Here is a 15,089-nt window from a genome sequence, read left to right on the forward strand (position 1 = left end):
ATCAGTTATCCAGTAAAGGGATTTTACATCCCTAACAGTAATGTGAGCTATTCAGATCATCCAGGAGGCAAAGCAAAGTCTTTGAATGAATCCCACCTCTTGTGTTTTAATTGCTTTAGACTCTTGGTGTTCAGCCACTTCTGAAGCAGCAGCTATAGTGAACTAGCCCCATTCTGAAAATATTGTTCAAGCCAAAAAGCCACACTTAGCCTCCCAAATAGCAACAGGTCGTCAGCATGTTGGACACCAGGGCTTTAAACTAAAGGACCAGTCTTCTGCTACTTCCAGTGCAATTCTATTATTCTTCAAATGTAGAGCACCTGTCTGTTGTGGAAACGAAGGCCCATCCGGTTTGTTGTGATACCAGATGGGGCCCCTGTTGCAAGTGCTTTACAGAAGTATTGTCTGTGCCCTTAATTGAATAAGATTTGAAAAGGAGAATCCCAGTAGAAACCAGTTCACTTGGACAAAGCAATTAAACTTGCTGCTTTAGCCACCGACAGTGCCGTGAGAATTCGAGTTTCACTAACTTCTCTCTGGCTTCTTGCTTCCAACGCGATTCTCGGGGTTGGGCTTGTCCTCTACACCTACAACCCCTCCACGGCGGGCCGTACTGCCTTGAGCCGGTCGAGCCTGGGGCCCGCGTGCCGCGCTTTATTCCGCGAGGAGTGGACGGGGGTGAGGGCTGCGTGGCGCCCCAATCTACGTGGCTAGAGCCGGCCTCATCGCTGCGCCGCGTTCCGTTCTGCAGGTGCTAGCTCATTCCAAGGCCAGGACAGGGAATAACCTGTACCCAATTGTGCGCCCCCGCAGCACAGGAGGCGGGGTTTCTCATGCCAAGTGGGCGGAGCGAGGACCCTGCGCAAACGTCCTAACCTCTGGTCTCAGCATGTGCCTTGGCCCGTCACGTGCTGCGTGCGGGTTCCAAGCTGGGTGGCCTCAAGTCAACGTCACGTGCTGGGCGTGGATTGGTCAGCGCGGTGGGGCGGAGCTTAGTGAGTAGCTGTGGTGGCGGACGATCCCGGAGCTGTGTCGAGTGTGTCTGAGGGGAGCTCCCAGCCATGGCCTACGGTGGCCTCACGGTGCCTATCATCGTCATGAGTGTTTTTTGGGGGGTAGTTGGCGGCGTCCTGCCCTGGCTTGTGCCCAAGGGGCCCAATCGAGGGTGAGTGACGAGCCCCCTTCAGCCGGCGGAGGGCTGGGGGTGAGACCTGCGTTTCCCGGCGCTGACTGAGGGGAGAGGCCTGGGGGTGGGTTGGGAGGAAAAGCGGGCTGCCAACCGAGGCCCACGTACTGAGGGGAGCTGGCTGCGGTGGCCCCACGCTTGGGGAGCGGATCTGCCTTTCTTCCCCCGGAGCCTCCTGACCCCTTCGGTTGCGGTTGAGAGCGGGCGTCGGGGTTCGGCTCGTCCCGGCTGCGCCCCGTCCCCCGTAGAGCCCGGCAGGGGCCCTTCAGATCCCCATTGCCCCTCCCAGGGCGCAGCCCGCCGCCTGCCTGGGGTGGGGGCCGGACTGCATCTCTGTGACACAGACCGCAGCGGCCTTGTGCCACTTGCTCATCGTAGTTCCCGTTTTCTTCTGTCTGACTGAGTGCCTCCGACTCGTTCTCCTGAGCGGAGTCATGGGCTGGGGGGTGGGGGCCGGCGTCTGTGCTGCTTCGCCGTGATCACTGGCCATCCGCGGGGCCTGAGTGCCCAAATGCAGCTGGTGTCACATTGTGGCTTTAGTGTAGTTTCTTTTGATGACTCGAAAGCCTTTTTCTCTGTACATCCTGCTGTCTGGAATGGCCTCCCCATGGGTATCCACCAGCCCCAGATCAGAAGATGCTGCTGTTGTGCTGTTCTTAGGTACTTGGGATATGCTCCTAGGGCAAAAGGGCACCTAAGCACCTATTGGGGTTCTCTGGGCAAAATTTTGTTGTTGCTTCGGGGTGCAGCCACCAGCTCTTGCTAGTTGCTGTCCACACACTTCTTCTTAAATACCAGATTAGCTTGAGGAAAACCCAGTGAATATGTACATACGCATCTCCAAATCATAGTAACGTATTTATTGATAGCTAGTAAGTCTGTTTTGAAAAGTAATAGTTACAAACAAAAGTATCGCATCACAGCAGAGTTACTTTGCCCTGGCAAGCCTGGTGACAAAGCAAGCTCTGGATGGAGGATTAGGCAAGGTGGTAGAGCAATGGGGGAGATGGCAAGGGGCTGGCGCCTGAAGCCCTGCCACCGGAGCTGAAATCCCTAGAAATGGAGGACAGAGCCCAAACTGTCAGCTCCACCACCCCTGAGAAGTTGGGCAAGTCACTGTGTGCCTGCTTCTTCAGTGTTGTGCACCAGTTGTTTTCTAAATGAGATAGGGCCCAGCCCCTGCTAGTGGCTTCAGCAACCAACACCAACTCACAACAACCAAGAGCAACTGGGGAGGGGGGGGGGGGGCTGCTGCTCTGTGGTGTTCCCCCCTCCACTGCCCAGGATTCTGTGACTATAAGAAAAGCCCATGTGAGAAACATTAACCTGGTTAGATGTTCTCCATCTCCTCTTAAATTTTATTTCAATGTATTTCTCTTTTCCCTTAGGATGCATAACTTTTTAATGATGTGATTATCTTCCTGTTTGAAGAATTTAGCCACCAAAAGAATATCCCCATTGTCTTGGCATATATAATGCATAGACCATACACCATTTTGCATCTTTCAAATTTATTGGACTGTATGTTCGAAGAATACGCTATATTATAATTGTACTGTTTTAATGTACTTTTTTTAGAAACAGCAGCATTTATATTTACATTACTGTTCTTGAGCAGAGCTATACATTTTATAACTTGAGAAGCTGAAGTAAGTTACTTGATCTACCTAGTTCCAGTTCTGATTAGGATTTTTAATTATCTCCTTTGAACTCCTACTTACAGAACTGAAAATCTACACGTAGAGGAAGTCTTCTTTTAAAATATAATAAAAAATCATGACACAGAATACCCATCTTCCACTGAGCTCTGTGTGCAGAATGTGTGACTCATTCTTTAAAAACATAATGCTTCCAGCTATGCAGAATTTTAAAATGTTTGTTCAACCACAATTTTACCACTACAGCTTCTAAGTTGCTTTATTGTCATTTTAGTAATACTTCCTCTGACAATCTCCTCTAATAAAGATCTTCCTATTTGGGGCAAATGTTATGCTTTCTCTGAGATTGTTTGGCCTTCTAAGATCTTTACTTTTACAAAAGTGACAGTTAACAGGGTTCACTTTAAACAAAATATTTGGCTTTCAATTTCTTGGTTTTTACTGAGACTTTATGTGAGTCCAAATTAAGAATTCTGTAAAGTCTGCCTTTGCATGTTCGTAGGAAGGGTGCTTTAGGATTTGGTTCTGATTTACTGCGTAGAAACAATTGGAAAACATATTAAGAAAGCTTGTTACATTAGATCTCTTCTTTAGAGAAGTCTTTTAAACAAGGCTATATGGTCTTGTGCTTTTCATTTAAATATTTATGGTACAGACAAAATTGGGATGCTTCTAATTTGCAAATGGGAAACTAACTTAGTAGTCTGCAAAGATTTAGAGAGGCACATCTATCTTCCAGTTGTACTATTACAGTGAGAGACATTAGATTGTCACTAGAACATTCATATTTTGAGCCACCTTGCATGTGATCAAAGCTAAACACATGCTTGAGTTTATTTTCTGTGCCCATCTCTCTTAACCAGTTGTCTTTTTCTATTTCTTTCTGCAGTGTTATCAACACAATGCTGGTAACATGTGCAGTCTGCTGTTACCTCTTGTAAGTATAAATATTGCCTCCCCCTTAATAATGACACAGCTGATAAAATGGAAGAAAAGCCTCATGAGTGAATAAATGTTTAGGAGAAAATTTTCAAAACACTAAAATAGTTTGAGTACAGCTCCCTTTGAAAATCAGTGGAACTCTTGCTCCTAAATACATTCAGCAATTTTGAAAAATAAATTCCCTTGTTATTGGATGGTACGTTAAAGTGAATCTGGATTAATCCTATTCTGATTTATATCCAAAATCTTAGTATTCTTGTGTTTGATGTATCTTGGCTATTGCTTTCTGTTTTATGACCTTTGAGGTTATTCATGTCTAGCTGCTTGAGGTTTTCTCAGTTCTCAGATAATTTGTATTGACTGTAATAACTAACATAATAGGAACACACAACTGGACCCCATGACTAAATTCTTAATAACAATTCTCTTTTAGCCACCTAATGAGCAGCTACTGCACTCCTGGAAATGCTTTGTAGCCCTCTTTGCTTACTATATTCTCTTTCCTTGTCAATAAATAGAGGAGTTATAGCAGTGGTTTTCAACCTATTTATCATTGTGGATTTCAGGTTGAGAACCATACCCCTCCCTTGGTCACAGCAGCTCACAATCCTATGGTTAGCACCCTTGCCTATGGCAGGGCAAGGAGCCCTGGATGTGGGTGGCATAGTCAGATGCTGAGTGCTGCCACATGGGGATGGGCAGCCAGAAATGCAGTGCCTGGTTTGGGCTGTTAGCCAGGACCTGAAAAAAAGAGGCCAGCAACAGGTCCCTACCTAAAACATGGGGATGCTGTTGATTCCCAGCAAACCCCTAGTTCTAGCACTCCCAACCCCCTGCACACTCCAGAGGGGCCACCTTCCCCAAACCTGCCTACAGGCTCACTCACCAGCCCCCTTCTGGCAGGAGCAATTGTGCAGGCTGTAAAACACTGTCTCCGCCTCAGCCAGCCCCACTCCATGCTGGACCAAAGCGGCAAAATTTATATTTTGAGCACACAGCTGGGCTACAGCTGTGTGCTAATTAGGCCACAAGCTGAAAACCGCTGTATTATAGGCAAAGTCTGCAGTGAAAACCCTTAATTCTGTGTAATGCTCCTGCCTCTTGATAGGGTTTTGTGATTGAAATCAAAATATCTTTCAGGCCGCTTCTACATAGCACCTTTTTCTCTACTAGTACAAACCGGTAAGGACAATAAGCTGACATGCCTGTTTGTGGGTACATCTTGCTAGGTGACTTGTTTATAGTTCAACAACAGAACAAATCCACCTGGGAGTGTTCACCTGTTCTCTAGTTGCAAACTATCACTCATAACATACCATGACAATGAGCTTAATGTAAATAACCTCTTAGAGGGGATACATGTCAATTTCTGGGACTTTGGGTGCAGGGGTTGGAAGCACAAAGCTATGTTTTAATATCTGCATTTGTAGTAGATGGCATGTTTAAAGTTAAGTCTGTCTTGTTTCATCTTGACCTGGTTAAGGGCCACAGGCTTGTGTGGGTTTGGCTTGGTTGAATACTAGGATTTGCAGGTTTTACATAAGGAAGATCCAGTTTCTGTTTATCGTTAAACAGACCTGAAGTATTTCACATGAGAAGACTTAAGGAATCTACTTCCTGGCTGACTTTCAAAAAACATGTTAGACCAGAACATGTCCTATTTCAAAATGATGTTTTAAAAATTTTGTTTAAATATGTCTGTATATAAGCACTGGGATGTCTGTTGCACTTGCAGTTCATATAGGAATAACCCACCCAGTAGCATCATTATGCTGTTTCAAAATATGTACTAGCCTAACTTGGCTTATTGGCTGAACAACAGCACACACCCTTAAGGCTTTTAATGAATGCCATCAAATAGTCAACATACATGTTTAAAGTTTAACGGATATCAGCACAAGAAATAGCTTATTTAAAGATGAGTGCATGGACCATACTGTCTTGTACTGTGTGGAAAGCAAGTATTAATTGTGTTTGAGAAGCTGGATGTGTTAAATGTTTGAGTGATTTTCGTCCTGAGATTAAACTTATGCTGTCAGAGAATTACTAGATGCAGTATAATGAAAACCCTGTACTGGGGAAAAAAAAACTTATCTGGCACATGTGGATAGAGTATACCATAAAATGCATGAAGGTGATTCTGTAGCATAGACAACCAGTGGAGGCATCTTTACCCAACTTCCTTAGACTCTGTGTAAACAGGAATGTTTGATCAAAAACCTTAAATATGTGTAATGTATTCCTCTTATTTCACCATGAAAACTACCTTTATAGTCTGAGCCAGATGAAGCCATTCAAATCTCCCTAGAAAGAGGCATTATGCTCCCCTTCTAAGAAATGTGAATCTCTAATGCTACCACCATATTATGCTGCTCTTATTATTTGAAAGAAGTCCCTGAATCAGGATGCTTTGGTTGGCGCTATCAGAGCTGGCTATTAATGGGCCAATCTGCCCAGAGCATACTTGACTGGCAAACCTGAAGGAGTAGAGGATAGTAAAGCTGAGGAAAGTAGAAACCTTGAGTTTTAGCTTCCCACTCCATTACACGGATGTGCCAATGTGAACTGTGGAGCCCATCAGAAGAAGACTGGCAAAGTCGAGAAAGTAGTAGAGTACAGTAAAGTTGAGGAAACATCGTAGAGCATTCCGATTATTCAGCACCTGTTATTTGCCCCACTCAAGAATTATTTTGCCTGTGAATAGCAGGGATTCCCTTTCCTCTTCTGGTAAAATTGCACTAGCTCAACTGCGTTCCTGGGAGAGGGAGGGAAGAGAGAGGCCTATAAGCTCCATTACTTCGTAGGAAATCATCTCTTGAGCCCCATGAGTTGGGAAGAAAGTGTGGCCCTTCAGGGAGAGCATGGGAAACTTTCTTTAACAAAGAACCTGTTGGGGTTACTTTTTTAAAAAGGGACAGATGACTTCAGAAAATATCAAATGCAGAGGAGGGCTGAGGCAGATGTCCTGGGCAGTATTTATGAACAGCCAGACTCAAGGGCAATCGACAAAGCACAGACAGATATGCTAATCGGAGATTCTTTAGAAACAGCTTTATGAATGAGTAGACCACCACAACTCTGCTGCATTTAACTATTGTGATATGCCCCCCCCGATTTCTGACCTTTATTAAAGCACCTCTGACTGCACCTCTTCCCATTTTAACCAATAAACGACACTGTGGTTTTCACAATACCTCTTTAATGTATGTGAGCTGAAGCTGTCCTTGTCTCTATACCTCAAAAAAACCCCTCCTGTTTTCCAGCTCCTGTCAGGAGCTGCAGCCTCCCAACTCTTGTCAGGGGGCAATACTCAGGCTGCTGCCCCTGATAGGAGCAGTTTCACAGCTCCCATGAGGGACAGCAAGAGTCAGGCTGCAGCTCCTGTCAGTGGCGGCAACTGAGAGTTGGGCTCTGGCGCAGCAGCACTGCTCAGTTTTTCTGCTCCTGTTAGTGGCTGGGAGCTGGCGCCTGGCTCCCTGCAGGCCACCACTCAAAGGAGCCAGGAAACTGACCAGAACTGCTACACTGATCAGTTTCCCAGCTCCCCTGAGTGGTGGGCTGCCCAGGTGCCAGCTCCTTGCAACTCAGTCACATTAACCCAAGATGTGCACAACTTGAATGTACATGTCTGAGGGTTCTACTGTATTCAGCCCCTTAGAATAGAATTAGAATTAAAACTGTGCCGAAGCCTGTACAGTAGTAAAATGACATGGTTATACTTGTACATGGGGACCATAATTTCTTTGTGTTAGCATAATTAATGCTGACTGTTGCAGGAGGTAGTGTGTGGAATGTCAGGAGCTAGTCTGAATGCCACACCTGCTTTCAGCAGTACAAAAACATTACAAGTTGGGGATAGTAGAGTTTTGCTTTATTGTGTGCTGAATGCCCCATTTTTTTTGTGCCTTGTCATGATAGATTATAATGTAAAGCAAACCTGTGTAAGCTAAATGTGTGGGTATGCAGTGGGGGAATGTTTTTATAATTTGGTCTTGCAAAACTCTGAATTCTGTGCTCTGCTACCTTCCTCTGTGCTCTCCATGATCAGACCCTGAGAACTACAGGGAAGTAAAGCTAAAGAAAATCTGGGTATCCAGATATAATGCCACTGTGCTTTCCAAGTTCGGTATATAGCATGGTGCTAACAAATAGCTTTTGAAACTAGTACACTGTTTGCCTGCAGCCTAGTTGTACAGCTGTGAATGTGTCAATATTCACAATGTGCTTTCACCTCATTTAATTTGCAGCAGTTCTGGGTCTAATCTCTGAACACAGGGAGAGATCTGGGCTTGTGTGCTAGTGCCTGGAGTTCCTTTCTCTGCACAGTGTAAAGAAGCAAATTATCCTCTCACAGCAATCAACTGTTCCTGTCCTCCCCGCCCTGACCTTCAGGAAGTTAATGACACCCTGGTACCCCTTTATTCGCTTTTGTATCTGAGGAAATAACTTAGAGGTAGGCTACAAATATAGCTCTGATGGAGAGGAGAATTCTGTCAAATCACCAATGAGCCTGTGAGGGATTTTCCTCATAGAGTAAAAGGATTAGGCTATGTTCAACATTATGGCCGTGTCTACACTAGCCACAAACTTCGAAATTGCCATGCAAATGGCCATTTTGAAGTTTACTAATGAAGCGCTGAAATACATATTCAGCGCCTCATTAGGAAGTGGGCGGCCGCGGAACTTCGAAATTGACACGGCTTGCTGCTGCGCGGCTCATCCAGACGGGGCTCCTTTTCGAAAGGGCCCTGCCTACTTCAAAGTCCCCTTATTCCTATGAGAAGATGGGAATAAGGGGACTTCGAAAGTAGGCGGGGCCCTTTCGAAAAGGAGCCCTGTCTGGATGAGCCACGCGGCAGCGAGCCATGTCAATTTCGAAGTCCCCCTTATTCCTATGAGCAGACGAGAATAAGGGGACTTGGAAGTAGGCGGGGTCCTTTTGAAAAGGAGCCCCCTCTGGATGAGCCGCGTCAATTTCGAAGTGCCGTGGCCGCCCGCATGCTAATGAGGTGCTGAATATGTATTTCAGCGCTTCATTAGTAAACTTCGAAATGGCCATTTGCATGGCAATTTCAAAGTTTGTGGCTAGTGTAGACACGGCCTATGTGTGATACTTAGTGACACTTTCCCTGCAGGAGCTAAGATTGACAAAATTAGTGTATTTCACTTCTTTGGATGCCAAGTGGGAATGAATTGGCTTTTTTCCTACTGGTTCTAGATGGAAGTATCCGTTTATGTCGGCATGTGTGACTGGTCCCAGTTGTTCTTTTACAATGTGAATACCATTGAGGGTTTTTTTCAAATATTATGGCACCACATGTGCCTGACTAGCTAGAATCCTACTTAACCTTGGTATTAAAAATAACCCTTCCCAAAGCAACACTGAAATTTACATATATTTATGTGGCCGGTGCCAAGAGAATTGACCTTCCTTTTATTTAACCCCTGTATCTGTTGCTCAAGGCTGTTGCAAGCATTTTGAAGCTGACCTACCCTGCAATACTTTGGCTAGCCAAAGAGTCTAGGTTTATGTGGAATTTTCCATGACTGCCTAAGCACTCTGACGCATTTGTGGGAGCTCCCATTCAAAGCTTCTCTGCTTTTTTCCTCCTCTTTACAAAGATTCTAGAAATAGCAGATGGATGAGCCAGTATGTTCACTAAACATGTTTAAACAGTATTTTATATAGATCTAAATCCATGCAAATGAGGGTTTCTTTGTAAATATTTACAATTTCAGAAAAAGCCAAAGCAAGTACATCTTATAATACTGAAATATTTATTTCAGTTCTGGCTGTGGCTTCTGTTGTGAGAGTCTGTCAGCCACTCTGGGGGAGCGGCTGCTGATGCAGATTTGGATTTTGTTACCATTGACGTCACTTCGGTGCCTTTTTACCTACTTGATCTAGGCATCTGTTTCTCTGACTTCCACGCTAAATTTGCACTACATTTGTTCAGGCTCTTATAAAAATTATATTGGAGGATAGTGGTTTTAGAAGTGTTCAATACATGTCATTAAGATTTTTTTATTGGGTCATGATGTCCCTCATAAAGACCAATCCTAGTACCTCTGATTTTATAGGGGAACATCTCAGGCACAGAAGGTGTGATTTGGCCAAAGTTGTGCAGTAGATCAGGACAGTATCCAAATTTTTCTTCCTTTGTTTTAATTGCTAGACTGTACTTCCAGCCCACAATTTCAGTCTTTTGTTTTAATATTCATTGGCACAATGATGTTCTGTTCAATTCAGATTTCACCCGTATTCTGTATCTCTAAACTTTTGGCAGTAGTTATGGTTAAAGTAAATGAGATGCATAGTTTTCATTTTGGAACACAATGTGCTTTAGTAACCCTATCTACCTTGTACTGCCATTCAAAGAGGCCTTGAGGGAGTGGAGTTGGAACGTGGGCCCAGAGAATGGGCATATCTCTGAGCACTTCACCTTCCAAGAAGCAGCAGCAGAGAATTAGAGATGCTATGAAATCCAACTGGCGGTGTCATTTTAAATTGAATAGGATGGTTCTTGGTCCAAACATGCTTCAGTTTTCTGAGATGTAATGGTGCTAGAACAGTGGTTCCCAACCTTTACACTAGTGTGGACCCCCAGTCACCCAATAATTCCAAGCCATTCACAGATCCCCACACCAAAGCCAATTCTAGCTGCTATGTACACTTCATTGAATGAAAAAGGAAACCACTACATAGGTTTTCAGGCAGCAATTCATAATATTATTATTTTTAAAGTAAGTATCTTCCAATAATTGATTATAACTTTGCAATTTATTAAACTTTTCTATGCCTTTCTTATTATTCTTATTTTTTTCATGGACCCCAGATTGGGAACCACTGTGGTAAAGCTCTTCAACTCTGACACTGGTGGTAGTAGTTTGGTTTTAAGAGTATTTTGACTTGGTGTTAGACTTCTTGCAATGTTGTCTTACCTTCTCATGATATCCTGTATGCCTTGGCCAAGTTTCCATCATCCATATGCTTTTTTTTTTTTCCCCTTGCAGTTGGCTGATTGCAATCCTAGCCCAGCTCAACCCTCTCTTTGGGCCACAGTTAAGCAATGAGACAATCTGGTATCTTCAGTATCACTGGCCTTAAAGATGTCTGATCTCTGCTGCATTTTTTTGTGGACTAGGTAAATATGGTTGGAGATATCCTCTTATTTATTTGAGTATGCTAAATGTTCATTGAAAACTGAAGGAATAGCAGGGCTCAAGTGGACATGACCACAAGAGAAAGCAGTCTTTTGACATGCTGTAGTGAAGGATTGGGTTTGGGACTGGGTGCTTTGTTCTCATTTGGAAACTGATGTTAGAATGAGGATGCTTGATTCCTGAAAGGATGAGGTTAGGAGGCAGTGTCATATCACTTGACAGCTGGTGTAGTGGGAACCATCTATTTCTTCTACCAACAAATGAGAGCGTAGAAAATAGGTAGGGGGAATATCTAATTCTTTCCTTTGACAGCTTATTTTCCTATTTAACAGTCAAGTCTTTACACCCTTCTGGCTGAGGCAACCTGACCATCTTCCAGCAGAGCCTGTAATCCCCGACCTGAACTGTCTGGAATAATATGATTCTTCTATCATTTGTATTATTGTTGTGCCTAGGAGCCCCAGTCAGGGACCAGGACCCTATTATGTTAGGGCCCCATATAAACATAAAGAATTCCTGCCCCAAAAAGTTTGCAGACTGAGGGTGGTCCACAGTACGCATTTAGGCCGACATAAGGCACCTTACATCTACCAAACTTTGTCAGGGTCTACACTACAGCCTTGCTCCTGCCACTCCAAGAGTCCTGCATCAACATAAGCCCCATCCCTTTCATGGAAGTGGAGTTATGTTGGTGTAATTGGGATGACAAAATATCTGTGTGGATGCTGCATTGCTCAAATCAGCTGTTGGTTGTCATGTCAATTTCAGGTCAGGAAACAGCAAGGTCAGAAGCCCCAAGTGGTCTTGCTCAGAGCCTGAGGGGCACCTGGGCTCCTGGCAGGAAGTAGCCACTGGAGTGAAGAGGCTGGGCTCTCAACTCCTCATGCTGCCCCCTTAGGTCATTGCAAGCCCTGCCACTGAGGACGTGCTCCACGACATACTGTGGAGCCTGGAAGTTGACCTAATATTGGTTGACTTAAGTTTCTAGGATAGACTAAGTCTAAGGCAAGAGACACTATTCCTCAGGGTTACAGGCAGTGGTCTCAGCATGCCGGCAGCCAGGCCATTGTCAGTTGTGCGGGGATGTGGGGTGTTTGTTTGGGTTTTTTGGCAGGTTGGGTTTTTTTTCTTTGTAGCAAGCAGGAGTTTTAAGATGGGTATGAAGTAGTTTTGCAGATGTTCACAGGGTGGTTCCTCCACCAAGCATGAGAGAAAGCATAAAGGTGTGTACTTGAAAATTTAAAAACTGAGTGATAAAGGCTGGCATCATGGGCAAACCAGAGGCAAGAGTCAGCAGCAAATGAGAGATGACAGGTGGAGTAGGACTAGATGGTGAAAGTCCTTGAAAATGAACACTGTTAGTTTGCAGTGCAACTCTCCTCTCTAGGAAGTCATTGCAAGTGACTGGAATTTGTCTGATTCCAGGTGGCTCGTGACAGTGTGGGATCACTGCCCATAATTTTGCAAACCAACATGTGGTATTTGCAGTGCTGGCCCACAGAAGATAAATCAGTCAAGTGGTCGCTAGCTGAACAGTGTTATGGGAATGCCTCTGGAAGCTTATGCCAGACTCATCAGAAACCATCACCAGGGCTGAGTATTCTTAGAGGCATAGTCACTCTGAACATCGTCTTTGAAGGTTTGGACTTGGAAATAGGAGACATAACAGTGACTTGCTATGCAAACAAGTCCAGTAGGGACAAATTCCATGGCTTTGTTTTTTATCCTGATGACACTGAATAATTCAAAGCACTCTGTTCTACTGTCTTTGTCTTGCAGCTTTAATTCCTCTTCTCTACTATAATTTTCTGTGGTTTTGAAAGAGTTGAACAGCAGTATATGGATGACAACAGACACTGAAGCTCCAGTGGATGCTGGCTGTAAAGCTTTTCACTACTAACTCTGCAGCAGAACTCCATTGCTTCCAAATCAGGCTGAGCCTGTTCTGAATAGTGGCAAACTGTGGTGTGTGTAGGTCTGTTTCCTACTCTTTCCACAGAATCCAAAGTTAGGGCTGGGATCTGCTGCAAATAGAAAGCTATAACAGTATACAGCAGCCAGTCTGGATATGTCTTGTTTCTGCTGAGTAATAACCTTGATCATGGGCAGACAGAGCTGGCGTATTCCCAGAAGGCTGGGGGTTGGAATTGCTGTGTAATCACGTTCATAGAATGGGCACTTTGGAGTAGAGGGTGAAGCTTACTTTTAATTAACAGTCTGCCCCATGGAGTGTGCTGCCACTCCCAGCAGGAGCATGCTGGTGTGAGAGATGGAGTCTAGATATGGTACCCAGAGAATATAATTTCCCATTTAGTGGAGTAGCATGTCAAAGCAATAAATAAATAAATTGGTGTTAAGGAGGAGAGTGGGGAATGTCCAGAAAGATAGGAGAATAAATTGAAATCCAGTCAAATGATTCTGCCAGAGAATCTGGGTTAGAGTGGCTTTCTGCTTGACTTGTAATAAGTATCTATAAAGCTACTTGAGTGGGTTTTTAACCTTCGTTTTGCTTGGTGTCATTGAGTTATTTGAGTTATAGGTGTGTTCTTGCCTGGGTTAACAGAAAAAATGTAGTAACTGCTCTGGTTATGGAGCAGGATTACAACATGGTTTTCTAAGCATCTTTTACTGTTCAGAGGCAAGGAACTTTCTAACGTTTGGCTGACCACGAGCATGCTAACAGGGCCACAGGCTGTAGTGGACTTATTAAAAGCTCCAACCTCTATAAGGCCACTGAGGAGTACCAATCTCTTGCTTGTCCCTTCTTCCATCAGTGGGTCTGTGCAGCCATACAATCTTCTGTGGACTTCTTCCTCCAGAACAAAGTTGCCAAACAGACTGCAACTGAAAGATCTTGAATGTGCATCTTTGGGTTGCTTTGGAGATTGTATACACTACTGGATTCTAGAGCATCTGCCAAAATTCTCATCACACCCATTTATTTAGCTTTTTAAGCTGCGCCTAGCACAGTGTTGGGGTGGGGGGAGGAGCGGGAACTACAGAAATATTGAAAATAATTGCACAACTTCTAAGATGACCATTTAAACATGATAAATGTACTAATTTTATAGATTGTGGATTTTGGGGTAGATCTAAGCAGAAAGAACTCTCAAACACCCAGTAGATGAATTCTGTTCATACTCTGTAGTTATTTGGTCACAATTCCTTTACATCATGACGTCTTGCTAGAAAGCAAACGGACACAGTTAATTCACAAAGCACCTCTTCTGTTAGTAAATTGCCTTAATGAAGGAGAATGACTGAATTGCCTTTTGCTTTACAGGTAAAGAAGAGATTTCTTCTAGATGTAAAAGCTCCATTGATCCAAAGATGCCCTTAACATAGCTGGTTGGATACCGAGCCTGTTTAATGCCTTAGTGTTTTCATTCTGTTCAAAATGGCTTGTTCAAAGCCTACATTTTTTTTGCTGCTTTCCTTTTACACTGTTCAACAATGTGCCTAATACATAAGATTTATACCTCCTTTTCTGTGCTATAAACTTATATTTATTTCAATTACACTTAAATTTCAAGTTTTTCTTTTCTTGGGATATGAGTTTGAGGGCAGCCTCTTCCTTGCTCATTGTATTGCTCATTCTTCGTGAATTTTATGAAACTTCCACACACTAGGCTGTCCATTTGTAGTGTGATTCATAGACATGTTCTGTTTTACTACAGTTGCACCAAAAAAAGCAATAAAACTGGTTGTGGTGGGGAGATGCTGCCCATGTTTAAAACATTTATTTTTTACAATTGATCATATTCTCAAAGTTTAGTGTTAAATTACTGTATATATGGCAATAAAATTTATCTGCCGCTTTACATGAAATGTTCTTGTGAAGCATCTAATGGTTGATATGGCTATTTTGGGTAAACTTCTGCGATGTTTATCTCAGTTAGCCAAAGAGTTCATTCTTCTGAATTTTTCAGAGCTTTTTGTGTGCCTATATCTAACAATGCTTATACTTCACTAGGCCATCTGAATTCGAGTTCTTGTCCCGCTGACTCCAGCTCCCCAGCTTATGGTCTATACTAAGAGAAAATAGTCAGCTGATTTCCCTCTGAATCCTTTCTTACAGTGTTTAAAGTCTTCAGCTTTGGGATTTGTTTTCCATGATGGACACTAAAAGGATTAAGACA

The 15,089-nt window shown here is 43.7% G+C and overlaps 1 protein-coding gene across 1 annotated transcript; it reads left to right on the top strand.

The window, feature by feature from the left end:
* Positions 1 to 973: 973 nt before the first annotated feature.
* Positions 974 to 14,778, top strand: ATP6V0E1 (ATPase H+ transporting V0 subunit e1). Its single transcript, XM_075009777.1, has 4 exons — positions 974 to 1,165; positions 3,734 to 3,781; positions 10,801 to 10,931; positions 14,234 to 14,778. The coding sequence occupies exons 1-3, from the start codon at positions 1,062 to 1,064 to the stop codon at positions 10,892 to 10,894; spliced, it is 246 nt and encodes an 81-aa protein (XP_074865878.1). The 5' UTR covers positions 974 to 1,061; the 3' UTR covers positions 10,895 to 10,931; positions 14,234 to 14,778.
* The last annotated feature ends 311 nt before the right edge of the window (positions 14,779 to 15,089 follow it).

This window comes from Carettochelys insculpta, chromosome 15, assembly GCF_033958435.1.
Source record: "Carettochelys insculpta isolate YL-2023 chromosome 15, ASM3395843v1, whole genome shotgun sequence".
NCBI lineage: Eukaryota > Metazoa > Chordata > Testudines > Carettochelyidae > Carettochelys > Carettochelys insculpta.